The sequence below is a fragment of the Cotesia glomerata genome, linkage group LG7 (assembly GCF_020080835.1).
Source record: "Cotesia glomerata isolate CgM1 linkage group LG7, MPM_Cglom_v2.3, whole genome shotgun sequence".
NCBI classification, from domain to species: Eukaryota; Metazoa; Arthropoda; class Insecta; order Hymenoptera; family Braconidae; genus Cotesia; species Cotesia glomerata.
In genome coordinates this window covers 22933662-22958866 of record NC_058164.1, presented here as the reverse complement: position 1 = coordinate 22958866, position 25205 = coordinate 22933662, and the positions used below count along the sequence as shown (strand labels likewise).

General features: G+C 30.7%; 1 protein-coding gene across 1 annotated transcript; it reads left to right on the top strand.

Moving 5' to 3' along the window:
- Positions 1–4554: 4554 nt before the first annotated feature.
- LOC123269302 lies at positions 4555–22003 on the top strand. The gene is made up of 3 exons (XM_044734908.1): positions 4555–5003; positions 20258–20568; positions 21161–22003. Exons 1-3 carry the CDS (start codon positions 4967–4969, stop codon positions 21860–21862), a joined length of 1050 nt encoding a protein of 349 aa, XP_044590843.1. The 5' UTR covers positions 4555–4966; the 3' UTR covers positions 21863–22003.
- The last annotated feature ends 3202 nt before the right edge of the window (positions 22004–25205 follow it).

Genomic DNA, 25205 nt, shown 5'->3' with positions numbered 1-25205 from the left:
TACAATTCTCTGATTTGTTTCTCTTATTTTCGTCGTCTCCTGTCATTCGCTTCAGGTAAAGAAATATGATTTACTAAGTAGCAATTAAAGAGGCCGCAGTAGCGAGTGAGAGGGTTATTTTCAATTCTTATGCTCAAAAATTGGTATTATATATTCGTATAGATGACTAAGCAGCTCGCATCAAGAGAAACAAATATACACAAAAGTTGTATACAAATACGGCGCCACGCGCATATTTACTTGTGTTTGTAAGAAGGAACTAGAATTAAGTTCGGCGCTAGGTAAAAAATATAATAATTACTTCTAAGAATGTTTCCCGATTGAGAAAATTCACTTTGCTACCGAGTTAGTAGAAGAGCCTACAGCGATCCAGACTTCCTTTGTACGGTGAATTGGTAATGGACCCTTTTTTTTTTTGGTGAAATTTAAGCAAGCGTGTGATTAAGTGGCTGGCTGGAGAATTAGATCCAGTGATAGTAAATTGATTTGAAAAAAAATTTTTTATTCACTGGAGATGTTTAACAGAAAAAAAATTTTTTTATGATAAATTTGACAAATATAAAAATATTTTACTGCATTGGCAAATCAAGTCAATGCAGAACTAGTTTTGGATGTTATGAAAATAAGTTAAAAAAATTTTTAAAAAAGTTTGGCAATACCGATAGTTAAAAAATTGGGTAAAATGTAACTTTGATTTTTTTTATTTTAAATTTAGAAACTAACGAAAATAAATACTGCATTGATACATTTTTTCAATGCAGTCACTATTTCATACGTTTTTGCTTTCTAAAATTATTTAGTAATAAGCCAAAATGTAGAGTAAAATTCGTTATGAATTAGAGGAGAAATTTATCACTATGCCGAATTGTTTGATGAGCAATGGACTTAAATATGCTGCATTGACTCAATTTTTCAATACAATAAAATTGCATTGATCCCGAGTCAAAATTTAAGTCGTAGATTCAACGTATTGAATGTTCAAACCGTTAATTCAACGTTTTAAACGTTTAAAACGTCAGTTTAATGTATTGGATGTAAAAAATATAGATTCCCCGGGTAAAAAAGATTATACATAATTATATATGAAAAATGGCCCTATATAATTATATAGAATTAGATGTAATTATATAGAAATATATATAATTATTTCTATAAAAATAAAAAAAGAATCGGCGTGCGCGGGGATCGAACCGGCGACCTGACGCTTGAAAAGCTGACGCGCTACCTGTTAACCTACGATACTTACTTGTAAAGCAGAGTTTGAAATAACTACAAGTAATGCAAATCGTATACATAATCAATTTTTATAAGTTAACTTAATTAATATAGTTCGTATTATTTCATCCACAAAAAATACTATAGATTAATAAATTATTAATCATTAGAGTAGCAGACTCTGAGATAAAAAAAATTATATACAATTGTATATGATTCATATATAATTATATATGATTTCCGTATAGTTGTACTGATAGAAGAATTTGTTTATATTTAATAACTTTATTAAATGTTAATAAATGATTTATGAGCTGTAATAGAATTCGGTATATTACAATAAACGTTATTATAATGTAATATAATTAATGCAAATAATTTATAAAGATGATTTTTGTTTATAAGCAATCTTCATATCATATGACATTGCAAGTGAAAAAAATTCACTCAACAAAATATTTATTAACTTTTAATAAATATTTGTTAATAACTATTAATAAATACTTATTAACTATTAATAAATGTACTTTCCTTCCAAATAAATATTTGTTGAATGTTAAAAAAAATTTATTAAAATTTAATAAATTAAATAATTGTCTTCAAACAAATTAAATTTCTAATAGTTAATAAATCTTTTTATCAGTTTATATACGAAATATATATATAATTTTATGTAATCATATATAATTTCATGTAATTTTATATAATAATATTTGTAACTTTTGTACAATTCTATAGAATTATATAAAATTATATATGATTATATCTAATTATATATAATTATATGAAATTATATATAATTATTGAAAAAATGTTACATCTAATCATATATTATTATATAAAATTATACATGATTATATCTAATTATATGTTATTAATATATAATTATATATAAGTAATATATAATAACATATAAGTATATATAATTATATATAAATTTTTTTACCCGGGTCAACATTTCCAAAAAGAATAAATTCAAAGATACTCTAAGTACCAATGGTTCTTAATTAAACACTAGCTAGTCTTCTTAAACAGCCATATACCTTCGAAAAAAAACATTTTGGAAACCATTCCACAAGTAAAAAATTCGGACTGAGTATTTCTATCGAACGGATAGTAAAATTTCAACCAAAAAACTGAAATTCTCCCTAACAGAATTGAAAAAACATTTTTTATCGTACTTCTGTTTAAAAGCATAATTATCTGAATAGTTTCGATATTGCTTATTTTCACTCTTTATCGGTTTGATTTACGCTCACAATATGTTCAATACGTTCAACTAACGTCTTTAACGTTCAATACGTTCAAATAATGATTTTAACGTCCAATGCGTTGAACTTACATTTTCAATGTGTAATACGCTAAACTTACACGGAAAAAAAATATTGTTAAAATGACTATCTAACGTATCCTCGAATGACGTTTCCTTAAAATAACGATCCGGATTTCTGATTTAAGGATTCATTTGTTTGACTTAAGCATACAGAGAATAACTCTTGTAAATAATATATGTAGTTTCGTCAAAACAGGTAACTGCTTTGTTAACATGAGGATCTGTATAGTTGAATTGGTGACCCCTTATAATTTCTCAGTCTTTAATATCTTGGTAAATATATCTCGGCAATCATATCTCAGACAATAATATCTCGTGTGTTTTGGCCTATTTTTGAGCATAAACACACCCAAAAACCATGTTAAAAGGGCGCAACACGATTACGGGGGTTTGTGTTGGCCTATTTTCGAGCATAAAATCGGCACAAAAATTCAAAATTGCACCGAGACATTTATATTTGAGATGTTATTGTTGAGATAGCCAATTGGGTAGCCAAATTAAAAAATTGAATTTAGAAAAATGTTATTTCAAACTGTAATTTTTCTAGTTTTTATTACGACGGGATCGATTTTACATTTTATACTGTAATTTTTCGAGTTTTCTTTTTTCCGTGCTGTATAGCCAATTCAGCTATACAGCAGATCATCAAAATGACGATCCATATCATTATTTTAGCGTTACATTTAGTTAATTCAATTTTGATGATCCGCTGCATAGCTGAATTGGCTATACAGCACGGAAAAAATAAAACTCGAAAAATTACAGTTTGAAATAACATTTTTCTGAATTCAATTTTTTAATTTAATATTCAGAGCTTTCAATGTAAATATTACATTCTACAATGCAATTCTTATAAAATCTGTAATAATTACAATCTGTAACTGTAATTTTTCCAGTTTTCATCACAAAGCGCCACGTTGCATTATATACTGTAATTTTTTGAGTTTTCATTTTTCCGTGAGCGTATATCTCTAAAAAAAATGACTATACAGCGTATAGTCAGAATAACGATACATATACGCAGAAAAAAATTTTGTTAAGATAAAATTCTTTATTAAAAAGTTGATGTGAGGTTTTCATTGTTGTCGCTTTTCGTTGCTATGGTGACTACTTTGGCAACGATTACTATGGCAACGTTTACCATAGCAACGGTTAAATATTAATGAGTAAAATTTGTAAAAATATTGATTAATTAAATTGTCGATAATAAACATTTTGAGAGAAGCGCGCAAAGCGTGTTCGATTTTTTAGTTACTGTAAAAATCAACAACTAATTCATCCGCAGATATCTTTACGAGCGGAAAATTGGTTTAAAGTTCTAATAATTTTTGCATTGGCACTCTTTATCAATGTATTAATTCAATTTTAAAAGACAAGTACTGAGATCTGGTTATTGCTGATTTTAAAACTAACTTCTTCTAATCAGGTTAAGTTGATGTAGTACATTGATAAGAAAAATCAACACAGCAGTTAAAAGAAAGAGAGTGCCCGTTAAGGTCAAAATCGATCCTTTGTAAATCAGATTCAGTTTGAATAGGAAGATGCTGGTACCAATTTAACCTCAGTAACACGACAAGTTTAACTGGTTCGAGGTGTAAAGCCCGAAGCAATCTTAAGTTTTTTACATTGCCGGTAGTCCATAGCTTCTTATTCACTCACTCACATCTATCTCTACATCTGGTCCCCGGTTTGCTGCGTAGTATCTCTACTCTTAAGAAAATATCTTGAGAGAGTGAGAGACCGCGAAACTATCAGTACCGAGTACCTCGTACAAGATGCTAAGACTCGCCTAATGTAGCATAGGAGAAGGAAAACAGGAAAATAAGACGAAGAGGAAGAAGATGAAGAAGAAGAAGAAGATGATGATGATGATGATGAAGAAGGAGCAGCGTATCCAGTCAGCAAACCAAGTAAGCCGATGTATGCCCACTACAGCAAGTAAACTCGTAACCGAAGAAAAGGTGGTGGGCTCCTCGTAAACTGAGAAGCAGAGGAGGTGGAAACAGCAGAAAAGAGAGATCGGCAGCACAGTTTCGTGGCACAGGTTCGCCGATCACACACTCTACACTCTCTATACAACCATTTGCTTTTACCATCTCGAGCGACACTTACACACTACCACAGACATTATCACCAAGCGTCAATATAACCCGTCTATATAATTAGTCGAGATCTTAGTCCCACTAAGTCCAAGTCTAAGTCTAAGTTTCGAAAGAAAACGCTTATTTCAAAGATACCTCTTTCGGTTCAGACGGATTGATCATCAGGATCACCTGGCTGATCAGTGTCCAGTGATATGACAGTGGATTGATTCTGTGGATTATTGTTTTATCGTTTAGTTTATTGCTATTTGCTAGTTGCTGGCTGGTAATTTTCTTTTTTGTGTGTCGTTTAAGTGCAACCGAGTGCTCATGTTTCATGATCATCATCTGTTTGCGTAACAATATGGTCAATGGTGAGTAGATGATGCTTGCTCTCAGGAGTCAGGAGAGAGGAGAGGTTTCTTCAAATTAGAATTGAAATTTTAGTTTTGGTTTTACGGTAAAATTCCTGGGTGAATTAAATTTTCAGTAATCGAATTGGAATTTTCTGCGAGAGGCATTCTATTATTCAAATTGATGGAAGAAAAGTTTCCATTAGAGGAAAATTGATCTGTGGGTGTTAAAGAAGCTTTGATAGGGAAAATTTTTGAAGAAGATGAGGAATTTTTATCAATGGAAAGAAAATCTTAATAGAATTTTTGTTGTAGAAAGAAAATTTATGGATTGTTAAATAAATTTTCGCATTAGATTATCATTTGGGTAGATTTTGACAATGAAAAGTAAATTATATCAATAGAATAGAAAATATCATTAATTGAATTAAGATTTTCAGTAAAAGACATTCAATTGATGGAAGAAAAATTTCCGTTTGGGAACAATTAATCTTAGTGGGTGTTAAAGCAGTTTTGAGGAAAAAAAATTTAAGAAGAAAATCTTATTAACAGAATGAATATTCTAATTAATGGAATTGGAATTTTTGATAAAAGAAATTTTATTGATGGAAGAAAAATTTCCATTAGAGAAAAACTATTTTTGTTGGGTGTTAAAGAATTTTTAATGGGAAAATTTTGTTGGTAAAATAGAAATTTAATATGAAGAAAATTCTAATAGCATTTTCGTTGTGGAAATAAAATTAAAATAGAATTGTTATGATGAAAAAAGGATTGATGGATAGTCAAATGATTTTTCTTATTAGATTGCAATTTGGTAGTTATTATAAAAGTTAGTGTTAATAGAAAGAAAATTCTATTAATAGAAAATGTATATTGATAGAAAAATGATTTCATGGGATAGAAAATTTCCATCCATAGAAAGAAAAATCTGATGAATGATATAAAAATTTATTTTAAAAATTAGTAAATTTTATTAAAAAAATTCTAAAATGGAAAGAAAATTATGTTGATAAAATAAAAGTTTTCATTAATAGAAAAAAAATTGTTTAATAAAATAAAAATGGATTTTATTAGACTTAATTTTAAATATGAGAGTAAAATTTCGTTAATGTATTTGAAGTAACATAAAAAATTATTTCATTAACGCAAAACACTTTTCCGGTAATGGAAGAAAATTTTTTATTCAATTTTCATTTAATATTATTTGATAAAATTAAATTTCTTTTGGATAAACATTTATTCTATATTAGAAAAAAAAATTATTTTTCGATTAAATATAACTCAGAATTTCAATGAAAAAATTTTTCCAATTACTAAGCACAAAATAAAAAAATTCAGGAATTTTATAATAATAATAATAATTAAAACTTTTCCATTTAAATAAAAATGATACTCTATAATAAAATAAAAAAATCTTGTTTACAAATTATAGATTCCGAGGCCACGGTAGCCTTCTTTGAATAAATAAATATATTAATAAAATAAATAATCGAATGATATGAAAATGCATTACTTGTTGAAGGGAATAAAAATTTTCGCCTATCTAGCTTTCGATTCCCGAAACAACAAAGCAAAATAGATAATCACCCATATCTGAACCAAATGCATCCGATACTCGCGGTTAATTATGAGGCTCAAAGTGTGAGGCTGCTGTCCAGCAACTTGATCTCTTGAGCACCAGCGAAATGGTTTTTTGTTGCGCGGCACGATCTAGATCGTTATCGATGCCCGAAGGGTGATGGAAACCTGGATATTGGTGTCTCGGTGGATCTTTGTGAAATTACAGGTTTCGCGATTGCTTGCGTACCCTCTTCTATTTTCCTTCTGACTAAATTATTAATTAAAAATCATTCCACAAAATTAACGAACAAAATTATATTCAAAACAAACTATTACAAGTTACAGAAAAAATAGTTTTTTGGTAACTGCATTATCAATGCACTAAAAATATGGCAATTGATAGGGAAAACCTTTTCAAAAAATTAACTAATAAACACTTTTATATTCTTCGGAAAATAAAAAAATCACTATATTGATTTTGAGAGCCAATGCAGTTAAAATAAACATCGTAAAAATTGATAATCAATGTAATTTGTAAAAATTATGAATACTGCGTTGAAAAATTTCAATGTAAAACATTTAAATTTGCTGCATTGATTTTAAGCGTCAATGTAGTAAAATATATATTGTATAAAAAATTAAAAATCAATGTAATTTGTAAAAATTATGAATACTAAGTTAAGGGGCACAACCAGAGTGCACAGTAAAAAATTTTGCGTCATTGCGTCAAAAAATTTTGTGTTAAATGTTTAACACTTTTATGTGTAAATTGAACATTTATTGTGTTAAATTAACACAAAAAAGTGTTAAATATTTAATATAAAAATTTTTAACACAAAATTTTTTGACGCAAAATTTTTTACTATGTGATGGCCTAAAAAAAAGGCGGTTTTTAGGAATTAAAATAAAAAAAACTCCTGTATGAATCGTTTTAAAATTTTAAGGGTATATTAAGGGTAAAATATTAATACATATTTTAAGAATATACAGTAAAATTTTTGAAGAAAAGAATTAAATATTTTCCGAGTTACACGCGATCTCCGACAGCGCTAAAAAAAAGATCCTCCACTGCTGGAGTGATTTCGGCCTTCTCCGTGGATAAAACCAAAAAAAAAAAATTCTCGTTAAACTAGAAGATATTGTCCGTACGATAATCCACGGTCTAAAAAAAATATCAAAAATTGACAAAACGGCGGCGTTTTTAAAAAAAAAAGTTGAATTTTATCCAAAATTTTGGTCGTTAATCGCCTGCTAAAATTCGATTTTTGATCAGATCAAAAAACTGGAGGGTCATCGTATGGAGGACTATCTACAGAACATGCAGAAAAAATTTGGTAGTGATCGGATCATTTGTCTTCGAGTAATCACTCTAGCAAATTCGAAAAATGCTGTGTCGAGAAAAACGCGTTTAAAGATAAAATGATCCTATTCTACCTGCCGAGCGGCTACTCTTTAAATGACTGTAATTCACAAACTATTTGAGATATCGATTTGAAATTCTAATATGTTATTTTTTAAGGTATAACCTATCGAAATATGAAAAAAAAAATCGATTTTTTGAAAATTTCACACTGGTTGTGCCCCTTAAAGATTGCAGTGTAAAAAATTAAAATTACTGCATTGATTTTGGGCTTCAATGTAGTAAAAAATTTTCGGGACGCTGAATAATAATAAAAATAAACGGATATTATAAAAAATTTTGAGCTGCATTAACTCGGAGTCAATGCGATAAACATTTTAAATTCAGCGGTAACTAAAAAAAAAATTCCTTGTAAAATTACTCGACGTTAAGCTGCATAAAAAAAAAGATTTATGATAATAGCTTCTAAAAAAAATTAATGACGTGTTTTAATATATTTTCGACAAATTAAAATTATTAAAAAAAAGGATAGTGTCTCTTTTTCCGGTTGAAAAAAAAAAAAAAAAAGCTCTACAGGTATCCCAGTGTCTTTTTATATAAGCAAGAAATTAGTAAGGTGGAGAAACAAAAGCAAATAAAAAAATAACAGGGGGCGTTGTCGGTAAGCTAAACCAAAAGAATATAGTGGTGAGTTACAAGAGAATGGAGTGAGTAAGAGTTTGTCGGGTAAAAAAAAGTATTTTAAATGTATGGCGCCACGTTAAGCCGACCCGACATTTAAAATTTTTTCGAGTGTTACATTTTTTAAAATTATAATTTCCTCGAGCGAGGAAGTGGAAAATTAGTGTCATCGAAATCTTCAAATATATATTTATTTATTTATTTATTCATATGTATTTTTTTTTTTTTTTTTTTTTTTTTTTTTTTTTCGAGATAAGTAATACGAGGTAATATGAGGTTGAGGGAGTAGAGTGTAAGGATAAAAAACTAATGAGAATAAAAAAAAAAGGTGAAATGGCGCCACACGTCCAGCCTGTTTTCGGTCATCTCTTGTTCGGCCGTCGGCGGTTTGTTTTTTTTTTTTTTTTTCGTGTCTTCCGTATCAAGGCTACTACTAGTTTACCCACAAAATTTAAGTTTCTGATACCTTAGAATTAAATATTTTTTTTTTAATTTTGAATTAATGTGTATCATTATTCAGTAAGTTATTTTATAGTAAACGGATTTTATTTGTTTATAAAAAATTGTTTACTCAGTATTGATGTCTCCCTTCACTCGCCCGGAGAAAAATTATAATGCTAATTATAATAAATGCCTTTATGTAAGCGTGTGTGACTCTGTGAGTGAGTGATACGAGTGCTAGGTTAGAAGAGGACGTAGGCATGCGGTGACCTGGGGAGAAGAAGGAAGGTGTTACACAAATGTAGTAAGAGTTGACTTATAAAGTGGGAAAAGACTTGAACGAAGGTGATCCAGGCTACAAGACCTCTTACGATTTATACTACACATGTGTGTTAGCGTATATCAATATATTTGAACTAACCACAATTTTTTTGTAAGCGTCGTAGAAAAAATAAATTTTTATTAATTTATTATTCTGATCAGATTAATTCATTATTATTACAACATAATTTGTTAACTTTTTGAGTATTGAATAGAAGTTGGTTCTGAGTTAGTTGAAGACGCGGGCGACAGAGGGCCTTTTGTCGGATGTTGAGGTTGAAGACGCTTGCAGAAGAGGGCGTTGCAGAATTTGATGGCGCAGTCAATTTAGAATTAGAGAAAAAAGGGAATATCTTATTTTATACGTGGGGATTTTTATAAGGAAAATGATCGGTTGGACAATTGAAGAATTGAGAAGAAATTAGAATTGAAAATAGATATATCCCGACAATTTAAGGAGCCCATGGAAAATTTTTGAAAAATTTTCCGGAGGACGAGAAGAATGATGAAAAATAAAGTTTTATTTACTGAGTTACGACTCACCGTTGGGATTTTTTATCAACGCGGGAAACATTCCAGGATCGTAAAGTATTGCTATTTTTCCCCCGCGAAATTGGTCATCGGTATTCTGGATGATTCCGAATTTATCCAGATCATTGAAGTACATTCCGTACTTGTGACACATAAATGTCGGCACATTCCCGTAAACTTTATAATCACGGGCTCTATAAAAATAAAACAGAGTTACAACTTCGCCTACTCCTCAGTACAGAACTCTTCCCATTGATTCCACTTTTATTTATTCATCTCAAAACTATTTATCGAAAAATTTTATCAAACCACTGGCGATTGTAATTGTTCGAAAGATTCCTCGCGGATCAAAAAAACCTCTAATCTCATTGTCCAATTTTTATCCCTTTTTTTCCTCAACCCGGGAAAAACGGATTAGATCTGGCCATATATAAACAGATCTGGCCAGATCTTTAAATTGTCTCTATCTGATAAGATCTGGCCAGATATAATCAGATCTGGTCAGATCTTTAAATTGCCCGGGTAAAAAAGATTATATATAATTATATATACTCATACATAATTATATACGAAAAATGGCCCTATATAATTATATAGAATTATTTCCATAAAAAAAAGTCAGCGCGCGCGGGAACCGAACCTGGGACCTGACGCTTGAAAGACTAATTCATTACCTGTTTACCTACGAGGCTTACTTGAAGAGTAGTGTTTGTAATAACTACAAGTAATGTGAATCGTGTCCATGGTCGATGCGTAATGAACAAAGTTTTTTATCAAATTTGCAAATTATTAATTATCAATATACGCTGATAGAAAGATTTATTACCTATTAACAAATTAATTTATTCGAAGACAATTATTTAATTTATTAAATTCTAATAAATATTTTTTAACATTCAATAAATATTTATTTGGGAGGAAAGTATATTTATTAAAATAGATTATCAGTATTTATTAATAGTTAACAAATATAGTTATATCTGGCCAGATATAATAAAATCTTTCTAAGTCTGATGTATTTTTCAACCCAGATAGAGTTATATCTGTTTAGATCTGATCAGATATGACTAGATCTGATCATGTCTAATGTATTTATCAACTCAGATATAGTTATATCTGCTTAGATCTGATCAGGTATGACTAGATCTGATCATGTCTGATGTATTTTTCTACTCAGATATAGTTATATCTGTTTAGATCTGATCAGACATGACCAGATCTGATCATGTCTGATGAATTTTTCAACTCAGATATAGTTATATCTGTTTAGATCTGATCAGATATGACTAGATCTGATTATGTCTCCAATCCCATATCTGATCAGATATAAATAGATCTGACCAGATATAATTAGATCTGACCAGATATAATTATATCTGGTTAGATCTAAACCTTTTTCCCTGGGAAGCGGTTGAATTTTCCACCCACCGACTTATTCATCATAAGTATTCTTTTTTTTTACATAAAAACTAAAATTCGTAGTTTTCGTTAAAAATTTAACCAGTTAATTTTGAATATTCTCCGCTGGATCACACTTTTAAATTCAGTTAATCAACAAAACCCTTTAAATTGATAATCTTATCTCTTAATAAAAATCTTACCCGAAAATTTCCATAGCTTGAGTTAAAATTCTCCATAGTTAAAACTCTTTCCCTTAAATTCGCTCTAACCTATTCTGGGGGTTGATGACGCGCACACTAGAGAGCGCTCTAACAAATATCTAGATAATGTCTCAGATATAATCCACTCAAGAATTTAACAGCCTAAATGTCAGTAAATAATCCACTAAACTGCAAAGAATCCACAATATATAAAAGAACGGCCCATGAAAATCGCAAAGGAATCCGAAAAACTCATTAGCAGGAACGAAGTAGTTTTTTTTCGTTTAATTTCGAGTTAAAAAAGGACACCGGTAAACGAAAGAAAACGGGACTGATGCCGAGGAGGTCCGGGTATGCATAGTACCCGGAGGCGAGAAGAGAAGGTGGCGCAGCAACAAAGAGCTTTGGACTTCTGATCAGTGATTTCAGGGCCGGCCAGACACCTGATATTTATTCTTATTCTTTTTATTTTGTTTCTTTTTGCTCCTTTCAGCCTCTGCATCTTATCCCTGTTTTATTTTTCTTCTACTTCTTTTTATGAGAGAGAAAGAGAGTATCCGGGCACGAGGAAGCCTTTGCGGGTGTAGAGACTTCAAATTTTTGACGTTGAATCATCTGCAAATTTTGACTTATTAACACGTCGACGAGTTTTGGTGTTACACTGAAATCTAATAATTTCATCGAGAACTATAAGTATAATTACGCACACTGATAAATAAATTGACATGACTCAAGAGCCAAACTCTTGAACCAAGAAAATTTTAATTAATTTATTATCCATTTTGAAGAAAATGATTTTCTTGAGTCAAGAGAATAAATTCTTGACTCAAGAAAATTTTCTTAGATAAAAAATAATTTCTTAGCTCAAGAATTTATTCTCTTGACTCAAGAACATCATTTTCTTCAAAATGGAATTCTTGGCTCAAGAGTTTCGCTCTTGAGTCAAGTCAAATTTTTTATCAGTGCAGTACTATTTCTAATTCAGCGTGGTAATTTATAAAAATGAGAGTTAGAAGCGTGACTTAATAGACAGCGTGGATTTCTTAAATAAAATCTTCGGGATTTGTCGGTGTAATTTAATAATGCCTTTAACTAGAGAATTTTTAAAATTTATGTGTTGATAGAATTTCCAGCTGGACTCTAATGTTTATTTAGATATTTGTTAAACAATGTTGAGGGCAGGAGAAAAGTGGGAACGAAAGTTTTATGGACGTAGCTCAGCAGTAAATAAAATAAAAAAGGCAGATACTTGTCAGTTATTATTTAAATGGGGTTGTTTGATCGACAACCGAAGATAAATAATTATCCCGAGGAATGTTATTTCGATGATTGTAATAAATAAAAATACTCGATGGATTAAATGCCTTTGGAGAGCGCAACAAGCTCTGGTAATTTTATTTAAACCACCTAAGTTGAGTCTCGATCACCGATTTTAAATATTATTTAGCTTTTAATTATCACAGACTCGATTATTTGTCCCGGTTATTTATCCGAGTTGTCTTAATTCATTTTTGCTTTAGCAGTCACCCCACCGGACGAATAAAATAAACTTTTAATAATACTTTTCAAATAATAAACGACTTTCCGGTTATTTGGAGCTGCAAACACCCGCGGTTATTATCTTTTTAATTACCGGGGATCATTTTTTTGGTCGACGGATCGTAGAAAAATAATCAGAGAACCATTTTTGGGCATTAATTACCAAAAATACCCCAGGGATTTATCAAATTGCTGTGTTCCACTTATTTTTATTAAATTCATCAATAATTTATTAATCATTCTATTCAAATAATATATTCCTATAGTTATAACAAAACTATTTTATTTTAGAGAAATATAATAATATGAACACTTAAAAAATAAAAAAACTAGATATCCAATCTAAAAAATTTTTGCAAAAAACTATAAAAAAGTCAACTAGAAACTTGTTTTTGATTAATTTTTCTAAATTTTTTGTGACTCCATAAAAATAAATTGACATTTTTTTAATTTATTAAATCCATAAATAATTAATCACTGCAAATTGCTATTGACACAAATATTCCCTTCAATATAATCTATTTATCAGACCAACCAAATACAAGATGAAAAATCGTTCAAAAAAAAATCATCGGTAAATTAAAATTTTCCCGTGCACTTAAAACTTCCTTCGATAAAAAACTAATAAAATAATAAAAAATAAATAAATATAAACAAAAATGTTACCTCTGACATGGCGTCTTCCATCATGTCACTAGTGTCTCGCATTATCCTTTTATATCTCGGATTATATATAAATATAAACAACCAAAAGTACCCCAGGGATTTATTAAATTGCTGTTTTTCACTTATTTTTATTAAATTAATCAATAATTAATTTATTATTCCATTTAAATAATATATTCACTCCCCAAATAAATTTCTATCTAGTCAACTGTATTCAAAAATAAATCAAATTTTTTTAATAACAACCTACTGAACAACATCAATAAATCCTAAAATTAAGAATAGCAGGAACAACAAATATCTCATGCACTTCTTACTCAATAACGTTAAGATAAGAAATACAAAAAAAAAATAATAAGTAATAATAATAATGGTGAGAAAAAAAAGAGTAAATCTAAGTCCTTAGCCGTTTTTTAATGTATCTTAAATAGTGATCTTAACACCCTGTTAAAACGTGTGAGTTACTACCTGTAAATAATTTTGTTGAATACAAAATTAACTGCGTCCAAACAGTGGTATGGCAGTGAGTTCTGAGAACTGATTGAAAAAAGATGATAAATAAATCAATGAAAAAAAATATTAAATAAAGTAGAATGCTCGGGAGTTAACGAACAATCCGAAAACAAAAAAAAATAGTATTTATGTCCAAGGAATTCCAATAAATTGTTTTTAATAACGAATCTTGGAAATAACAAACTGCTGAGAAATCAAACTAACGAGTGAAGTTTTGGTTAGCTGTTTTTTTTTATTTTTTTATTTTTATTCTTATTCGAGCAAGTTTCACATCGCTGGACAGGAATTGCCGCGGTTTGTTTGAACAAACTTGTTTCGTTGTCTTATTTCTGAGGCCTCTGACTCAAGAAAAACTTAAAAATTGTCATTCCTCGGAGAAAATAATTCTTTCGTTTTTTCGGGCTATTGTTTTGCGGCTAATCGACGACTAGTTGATTGGATTTGTGATCGGGATGAAAATATTTTATAATTATACACGGAACAGTTTTTGAAAAAAATAATAGTACAAATTTTCGGAAATCTTTTCAAACGACTGAAAAAAATTGTTTTCAGAGTTCTTGATTATTTATTTTTCGACTAGAATGTTTAATAGCTATTTTAAAAGATTTAAATATTTCTATTATCAAGATGTTCCGAATTATGAAATTACTGTAAAAATATATTGAAAGTGTACTAAGATTGCAAAAAATTACGGCATTGAAATGAACAAATTTATAAAAAGTACTTCGCACAGTTTAGGTTACTTTTTTTATTTTTATTTATCATTTGTCAGATGTATGTTAATGTCACCTGCATTTATTAATTTATTATGCCACGTCTTAAATATTTTGTTCTTTTCCATATAATATAATTTATTAATATCACCACGACATTTTAAATATTTTTTCTCACTTGATAGTCCAAAAGTAATTCGAGGAAATAATTTATTTTTAAAGTGACCCAGAGTTTCAAATGTTGAAGAAAGATTTTTATTTATCAATATTATCAAGCGACACCGGGTGTTATATTTTAGAGACACGCGTGATTAATCTCTGCGCCACTTCTGTATTTGATATGACCAGCATAAAATAAATAAATAAAATCGGATTATTTTGTTTTTCCGGTAAATTCTTCACCGATTATTTTTCAAATCAGTTGTCCTGTTAAAAGTGTATTGTTACAATTCGAATAATGTCAGTCAATTAATTCTCTTGATTAGAATCGACAAAAACTCAACAAAGAACGGTATTTAATTTCATAGCTTTTATTTATTATCAAGTGCATTTAAATGTTACTACTATCTACAATTATTGTAAAAGTAACAATTACATGGTATTTACGTGTATAAATTAAATAATTATTTTATATATTTACAGTGCGTCCTAAAAATTTTTCATTAGTCACTATGCTAATAATTAATAATTAAATTTATTTAAAAGATTCTTAGAAGTAAAAGTAGAGTCCAGAATTTTAAAAGTAATCACTTGTTTGAACGCTTATTATTATGATTATAATTACTACTCTGAGTACTTATTTCCGTGTAACTGTGAGATTAACAAGACCTGCTTGAACTCTTGATTTTAAAATACTAAGCAGGTTATTTATTATCGAATTAAATTAGTAAATGCAATACTCATTCGAATATTTGATCGACATTAAAAATACTTAATTAAAAAGTCTAATTATAAACGTAAGAAAACTCAATACATCAATAGTAATACGGAAATATAGTTATTAGAAAATTTTATTTTGATCAAGAATTATAGTAATTTTTTAAAATTTTCATTCAATAATACTTTTTCTGAATTTGGAGAGTCGATCTGAGTATTTTAGAATTTTCCCCGTGTAATTTGGAATTACATTAGAGATTTGACTTGGCTGAAGAGTAAAGCACTCTTTAAATACTCCAGAGAATCTAGGATCGAGCCTTGGGCAAGGATTTTTTTTTTTTTCATTTTTCAAACAAATTGTTCTGTTAAGAGATCCGGAAACTGCTTAACAAGCATATATTCAATTTTACAATATTCATTTATTATTATTTAAGTGTTTAAAGTAAAAGTATATTACTAGTAGATAATAAGAGTGCAGAATTTAGAAAAATGGGAGCTTTTATCCATAAATTATAAATATATCAATGAACTTATCTGATAGCTCTATACATAAGTGTTTTAGGATTAAATTCGAATAGTATGGTTGCATTCTTATAACCATACTGAATAATATACGACAAAGATTTTTCAAAACTTCCCGCGAGTATCACATGTGAGTTTTTGATCACAAAATGGAGATTATCACTTGACTCAATCACATAATCGTCGCCTCCAAATTTAAACGTCATGTGCCCCTTGGTAGTCCGAGTAACTTCTTGAGGATGACCATCTTTATCTTTTTTGAAAACTTGCCTCCAGTTGACAACAATAGTATCATCTTTACTAAATGTCAAAAACCCATTATTACAATTTTGATTCGAATCCGAGCATCGGCAATCAAATTCCATGCCACGAGCGTCGTCGTCTTTTATCCTAATCTTCAGTGTCTTGTCCGTTTTATTTAGCACTTCCATTCGCATCACTAACCCATTGTCAGTGCACACTCCAAACTCCGTTATTTTGCTCTCGCCAAACAGACTTTTAAACTTGTACTCGTTCTTCCAGTACAACACTCGCCTTCCCTCGTCCATCAATGTCCCAACATGCGAGATTACATCCATGGGGTAATTTGCCTTTTTTTCCCTATGTGGCTTCATATATTCAAAGTCATCGCTGCCATCTTCATTGGAAATAACACCCGGCTGCATCTTTATCTTCTGCCAGGTCATGATTTCATAACTCTGCTCGACACTTTTGAGGTAGAGCTTCCTCATCTGAATCCACCCTCCAGCCAGTTCGAAATCCACTTGATCGGATTCGTACCCCGCTGTGTACCAGCGTTGGACGCGAACCCAGAATGCAAAATCCTCAGATTTAAACACTCCCAACCCAGCGACTGGGAAGATCCCAACATCCAGTCCAGCCTTCCGTTGATAGTTTGGCCAATTCGTCTTCAGAGTCTTAGTGATCCTGATATCAGACTGTTGTCCAAAAAGGCCAAGAGGGATGATATCCATCGAAGGATGAAGAATCTTGTCTAATATCTTCTGGGTGACATCATCGATGTCCGCTTCGAAGCCCAAACCTCTAAATACTGAGGCGTAGAACGTTCCGGACTCGACCAGGGGCCAGTAGGTTGCTACACCATTAAAGATACAGGACTTTTCTATCCAGATTCCATCCAGATTTATTACATCAATATTCTTCAGGAATTGGACCTTCATAATTTGCTTCAATTTTCTTATGTAATTCGGTTGTGTCTCCGTGACATACGTCTTTGGTTCGTTCAGAAAATTGGTGACCAGTCGAGGGATAGCTATCCAAGCATTTTGGATGCCCACCAGGTGATCCCACTCGAGCGATTTCCACAAAAAGGGAGTAATCTGGCAGATTCTCTGGTGGCAAATCGTCTTGATAGATTCGTTGGTGCTGAGTATCTCGAACATGGCCAGCATGCGGGTTAACCTCACGCAGAAGAAGTAGTACTTCTGGTTCCATTTTGTTGGGAGCTGGACTAAGGCTTTTCCGTGCGGCAGCTGCTGGTTAATCTTAGAAATCAGGTGCTCTACGATTGTGAGGTAGGTTGGCTTATTGTCGTTAGCATACTGATGCAAAAGAGCTATTCCGAAGGAAGTGATCTTTTCCATGTTGGGATGGTCATCTAGAGTGAAGGTGTCGTTGTAGACTTGCTCCATGCCATTGATATATTGGTCTGCTACGGCCTGGTATTCGGATGGCATCTTGTAGATGTTTTTCAAGAAAAGTTGAAGGCGTGAAAGAACTACCTCTTTTGGCTCCACATTATGTTGGAGTTCCGTGAAAACTTGAGGTTCAGCTTGGGGTGCATCACCTTGCATTTCGGCCAGCAGCTGGTTCTCTAAATTATCCGTATTTGATAGTCTTGGGATGGGTTGTTGAATGGTTAATTGAGGATCAGATGAATCACTTTGGTATTCGATCCCGGGTTTTGCTGGTTGTTGTTGGATATTCTGAGATGAATATAAATCGCTTTGGTATTCGGTAAGTGGTTCAGGCTCCATTGATGTTCTGGCTTCTGGGGTTGGCAATTTTTCTTGTTCTTTCGGTACTGGCTTCGAATCCTCGGTTAATGCTGGTATGATTATCTGTACAGTAACTGTTGTACCAACAACAAAAACTATTAAAATTAATATAATGATAAAAATCATCATTGATTTTGTCTTAGATTATAAAATTTTAATATTTGTCTTCTATAATAAGCAAAAAATTTAGCACTTATTCATTCTATTGTATTAAATTTTTAATATCGAACAATTTGTCTGGGAAAAGAGATAGGAAAAAATCAATAGAAATATTTTTTTAAGAGTTAATTTCATAAAAAAAATATTCTATCAATTTTTTCGGAGTTCTAAAGTTTTGTAGGGCTTTTTTTGAGGTTTAGTCATTGACGTAGACAATCTGCGCAGTTTTTTTAGCTCCATCTGCGGTTGCCAATTGTGAATTTATCATCATTGGCGCCCAGTTATTGGTAAAATAGAAAATATTCTTGAATTAATCTGCCTTTTGGCAAGTTGTGAGAAATTAAGAAGATAATTTTTGAAAAAATGAATTTTTTTGTCATATTAACCACGAAAGTTGGATTTTCGAGCAACATACAGAGGACGCAAAGAATACTATTTCTGGCAATCTATAGTTTAGTTAATTTACCTCGCACTAGTATCGAAAAATAACTTCTCTCTCTCTATCTGTCTCTACATTTCTGTACGACTACGCTAAAATACGCTATAGATGAGTCGAATTATCCTTTAATTCAACAAACGTCCGCTGGGTGGAGTAAAAATCGCAAAAAGAATCTTAGCCACAGTTGAATCTTGTAAACAACTTCAACATATACGTGCGTTTAATCCATCGCTATTTAATCTCGTGTGACATAATTCTTGTGCCTTTAAATAAAATAAACAGTAATTGAACATTCTTGACCGTTCTCTCAAATCCAACTTCCGCAATTGATATGACAAAAAATTATATTCAATACTTTATACTCAAAGGTAGGGACCCTGGCAAACTTGAAGTGAAGGCACACGTTTGAGGCTATGGATACATTCTCATCAAGACCTCGTACTATATCCGGACGAGCTACGCTCGTCCAGATAAAAAACTCGGTCTTGATAATAATACGCCCATAGTCTCAAACTTGTGACGTCACTTCGTCGTTAAAATCTCTACCTTTGCGCATATGTATCGAAAATAACTATTTTCAAATCGTTTTATTTTTTAATCTCCGCATCTGCCTTATAAAATGTTGTGAAATGGAAATTGATATTTTTTCTTTAAATTATAATTAATTTTTTTCGGCTGGCAAAAAAATTTTCCGTCCTTTGAGCAGCCATAAATAAAACGTAAATGATTCAGTTTTTAATTGGTTCTTTTTTTATAATTCACGCACCAAAACGACAGAGGGCGTTTATGAAAAAATATATTATCCGCGGGAAAATTTGAACAAGCTTTAAAATTAAATCGTAAATGAAATTAATTTTTAGTGCAGAGTAAATTATTATTTTTTTTCTATCGAAGTTTGATATAAAATTATTAATAAATTAAAAATATTGTTAAAGTTTTTATTCAAAACTTCTTTTAGATTAAAACTTGTTTGATCAATTTAAGCCATATCCATTTGAATGTATAAAACTATTTTAAATTTGCATTTGCTTGCAATAATAAATTATATAAATTAAAAATAATATATGATATTTCTTAACCATTTTGCCCGCGTGCCTTTATATGTACATACGAGTCTCGATGACGTAATCCAACCGGTCGTCGAACTGGAACCACGAATGGAAGTCCCGGTATTCGAACCGGCTCTTTTTCATTCATAAAAAAAAAAGTTCCATGATAATAAAAATAATAACAACAATAATAATTATTATCATCATTAAAAAATCACGTGTATCAAATTGCATAAGCCTTTCACTCGGAGCCACAAATAAAAAAAAAAAATGTTTTTTTGCGCAGAAATGGGATCGAACTCGAGTATCAGGGGGATAGTAACCATCGTCCTGTTGAATTTGACATTATTGCAAGCTCACCGTGAACATAAGGTCCACAACATAGTTCTCTATCCAGACAAGCACAGTTGGTGCAAAACAACTCCGATAAAGCAGGTAGTGACTTGGCCGCAGTGTTCGTCCCAAGAATTGGACAACAATGTCTGTGTTGGAGCCTGCTTTTCATATATGGTTCCTCACAGTGAACCCTCCGCCCCCGGGGACCTGATAAGGCCCTACTGCGACTCATGTCAGCCACTTGACAGCGTTTGGCATACGGTAAGTTTTAAGAATTCGTACACAAATTTTACTCTAAAATTATCTTGAACCAAGTAAAAATGTTATCGATCGGAGTGATTAGATCTCTCACTCCAAGAAACATGAAATCAAGACAAGAATTTCTTCAAATAAGACAACTAGTTCTCTTCAAAATAATTTTCTTGGAGCAAGAATATTTTTCTTGAATGAATATATTTTTTTTTATCAGTATAGCTTTTTTTTAAGATTTTTTAAGAAATTAATTTAATCAAAGAATTCATTAAATATTTCATCTTACTTCATTTAAATCTTCTTTTTTCAAAGTATAAAACCTATAAAATTTACAATAATAATAAGCTATTGATAACAATTTGTCCAAAAATAATTTTATGTGTGCGGAAAGCTGCAAGAATTCAATTTTTTTTATTTTCCTGAAGACTCCGGTAAAATTTACTTTTTGATAAAACTTTAAAAAGTAATGCTGTTATTAATAAATAGTAAAGTAGAACCCTAGATTACTGACCAGAAATTTTTTATATGAATTCAACAGTAAATTTTAGAAAAAATTTATTGTCGAATTTTATCCAAAAATAACTTGTCTAATTTTTTGCAGGTGACCTTGAACTGCAAGGACGAAGACAACAACCCAACGACGATGCTGAAGAAGGTCCAAATAATAACAAACTGCTCGTGCAGTTCTTGCATGGAAACATCGAAGATCAAGCCTGACTATAACACTCTCCTTCATTCACTAGCTGATGATACCATCGAGGAAAACGTGAACCACGTCCATGAAACCCCGGACCTGCTCCTGAACCCGAATCTCAACTCCTCGAGGAACGTCACCAAGGACGGAGTCGAAGCCAATGAGAGGTTTATGCAGTATTTCAAGCTGCTGAAGGACTCTGAGAAGCTGGACGAGGCAAACGCCAAAGAGCTGCTCGCAAAGCTCGAGGATAACATGGACCTGGAGAACCTGCGCGAGCTCCTGAAGAAATACAGCCTGGAGGAGCACCACAAGCACCACCACCACAAGATCGTCGTTGAAGAGAACCACGAGGAAGAAACGGGCTCTGCTGGTGATTCGGGTCCAGAAGCTCATCGGGAGGCTGACCCAGATCCGGAGATCGAAAGCGAAAACCATCATCATAGTAGTCATCATATAGGGCCGCATCACTCAATTGTTCTCGAGCCAGATGTTAAAGAGAAAATTGACGTAGAACCTCATTACTTGCATCCCGCGGTTGCGGGCCAGGAAATTAGTTATCATGACAATGTTCTAGTGGACAAGACTAAGGAAAAGAAAGATTTCTAGAGTTAGATAAGGGAGAAGTTGATTTTTTAGGGGATAGTACAAAAGAATTGGTTGAGTGTCGTGGAAATTAGGTTGAAGAGGAGAAAGAGATCGGTTTTCTCCAAGAAGTTTGCTAGTGAATGGATGAAGACAAAATTTATTGAACGACCCGTGAAAAAATTTTCTGATATGGTCTGATATATTCATATATGATTTTTTATAAGTCCTTTATATGGCGTGATATCAAAATTGGTCATAGCCGCCAGATATGGGCATATCAGAAGATATGTGATTCAAAATATCAATATCTGGCCTTATATACAGAAAGAAAAATTTCTTGACTGGAGAACAAAATTCTTGGTTCAAGAAAATTTTCGGGTGCCTGAAGGAAGACCGAAGTTGTGTTGGCCGAAGTAAAAATTTTTCTTGAAATTCTATTCTTGGTGGAAGTCATTTTTTTAAATTTAAATTATCATAAATACTTGATACAATAAATTTTTATATTTGATCAAGATTTTTCGATATTTAAGGGAAGCAGCGCTACCTACTTCAGCTGAAAAAAAAATTTTCTCACCTTGAGAAAATTTTTCTCTTGAATATTTGGTATTGATTTTATATTATTTTAGCGTGCAATTATACATATTGAATGAAAAAAATGATGAAATAATATTTGATCTTCCCTTTTGACATGTTAATTAATAACAATATTAATGACAATTTACTTCTATCGAGATATTTAATTTTTTGGAGCAAAAGAAAAATTTTCTCAAGACAAGAAAATTAACTTCTATCAAGAACTAAATTTTTTGGAGCAAGAGGCTGAATTTTCTCAAAACAACAAAATTTTCTTGCCTTAAATAAATTTTCTTGGATCAAGATACGTATTTCTTAAATCAAGAGAATTAATTTTGTAGGAATAAGCGAAATTTCTTGTGCCAAAAAAAATTTTTTTTTTCGCTCAAGAAAATAATTAGGAAGAAAAATATTTTCTTGGCTCAAGTAAACCTTTTTTATCTGACCTAACATGGTATAAAATGTCCATATATGTTTAATTTTTTTCTATATCTCATGACATAATGTGGAAATTGACTACATCAAATCAGATACGGGCACATCAGATCATATCAAGACATACCTGGCTTAATATGGTTAGATATGTTCACATATATTTTTTGATCTGCCCTGAATAGCCTGCTATGGAAATTAGTCACATAAGGCCATATCTAGCTTGATATATCCTGATATTGATTTATATGTTTATATCTGACCAATATGGTCTGATATGACCAGATTTAATTTATGATTCATCCTGAAATGGCTTGATGTAAAAATTGGACAAATCTGGCCATATCTGGCTTCATACGTTCTGATAAAAGTTCACATGATTGTATCTGATCTGATATTGTCTAATATATCTATATCTAACTTTTAACATGTCTTTACATGACCTTACGTGAAAATTAAATGTATCGGGTAATATATGGACATACTAAACCAGATATTGATAAATGAATACAAAAAATACCAATAATGGCGCATGATTGCTGAATCTTCTCCTTACAAGACGTTTCAGTTTAAGATAATAAGTCTTGAAATAAAAATCACTTTTTTGACCCTTCTACGCAGCTTACCTCTAATTGGATTTAAATTTAATTAACTAATAAACCAATATTTGTAAAAAATATGTCAATATCAGAAATAATGAACACATCAACCCATTTCGAAAATATTTTGACGGGAAAGTTAAGAATTTCTCGGATTTAGAATGTTAAATTAAGAAAAAAAATTATTTAACTAAAATATTATATAATATTTATTGCATTAATTTTTTTTCTGCTTTATAATTAAAAATTGTATAAGTATATTTTTATCAATAAAATAAAAAAATTTTTCCTTACTCGCACGTTTAATTTCTATAAAAAAAAATACCGAACGAAATTTTAAGTCGCTCTTACCTGTTTAGTAGTTAATGACGCTTTCGCCAGAGAGCGCTCTTTCGGATGTCTACACAGAAAAAAAAGTTTGGAAAATCCAAATGAGCATGCCTGAAGCACTCATGTCATACATAAATTATTTAGATCATAACAAAAATTATTCGTTTTTAATTTGAATTTTCCCGCGAGTAGTATTATCCCCTCTGTAGGTCGAACTAAAGAAAAATTTTAACAGATGATAAAACAGTTAGTAATTATACCATCATGTATGTATAGTTTCTGCTTGTTTATTAGTTATTTCAATTCTGTTTATGAAAAATAATATATATGGCTGCCGAAATCGTAGAAAAAGTCACCGAACGGACAATCGAAAAAAATTAACTGTATAGAAACGGAATTATTTTGACACGCAATTTTCACAAGGGTTTTGATAAACTTGGTGTTGTCAAGCCCATAGCTCCCTCGAATACCACGCTCTTATTCATTTTATTCATCAGAAAAACGAGTTTTTTCTGAGAAATCTTATTTAATCGATAAGAAAATGTTTTTAACGTGTTCTGTAGTTACTATTATTTATTTCAATATGCTTTTTATCCATAATTTTTTTCGTTTAAATTATGAAAATCACGTTTTAATCGAAATCACGATTTTTAGGCGAGAGTAGAGCATACCTGAGCGCTTCGCGCTTAAGGCATGCAAATGTTCTTGAATCAAGTATATATTTTTGAAGAGCTCAATATTCTTGGTTTGAGTAGAAAAATTCTTGATTTAAGAAAATTTTTCTTGATTTAAGGAAATTTTACTTAATTCAAGAATTTTTCGTTTTGATTCAAGACAATGATCCTCTTCAAAATTATACTCTTGTTTCAAGAATTTTTTTTATGAATCAAGTTAATTTTTTTTCTGTGTAGACGGCTTTCAATTATCTGAAATTTAATTTGAAACAAAATGATGTCAAAAAAATAGTCGATAATTATCAATTGTAATTAAAAAAAAAAATTTTTTGAGAACTTCATTTTTAAAAATTATTAATCTTGTCTTTAATTTTATCATTATCTCAATAATATAATTAATTATTTATTATCTCCGTATACTTATTACACCCTTTTTTTACTTTCATAAATTTTTTTTCTTAAAAAAAAAAAATGTTAATACGCAGTTCTACTAACTTTCACTCCAGTAACTGGATTTTGCCTCTACTTAGTATAAATAAGTGTTTATAGATTTTTTTTTCGGTAATTTAAAAAAAAATCCAATGAAAATTAAAAAAAAATTTTAAATAAGATAAGCCAAGTATAATCTGATAAGACAAAGTCATGAAAAATAATTTCAATAATGTATATTATATATACCTATACATATATTTTGTAATACTAAATTTAATATGTGTGTAAAATATAAGTAAATACTTCCATTAAGTAGAAAGATAG

Coding starts and splice junctions, on each gene's coding strand:
- LOC123269302 (XM_044734908.1), top strand. CDS start 4,967: ATGATCATCATCTGTTTGCGTAACAATATGGTCAATG. Junction 5,004..20,257: donor GCGTAACAATATGGTCAATG/GTGAGTAGATGA, acceptor TTTTTTGCGCAG/AAATGGGATCGAACTCGAGT. Junction 20,569..21,160: donor TTGACAGCGTTTGGCATACG/GTAAGTTTTAAG, acceptor AATTTTTTGCAG/GTGACCTTGAACTGCAAGGA.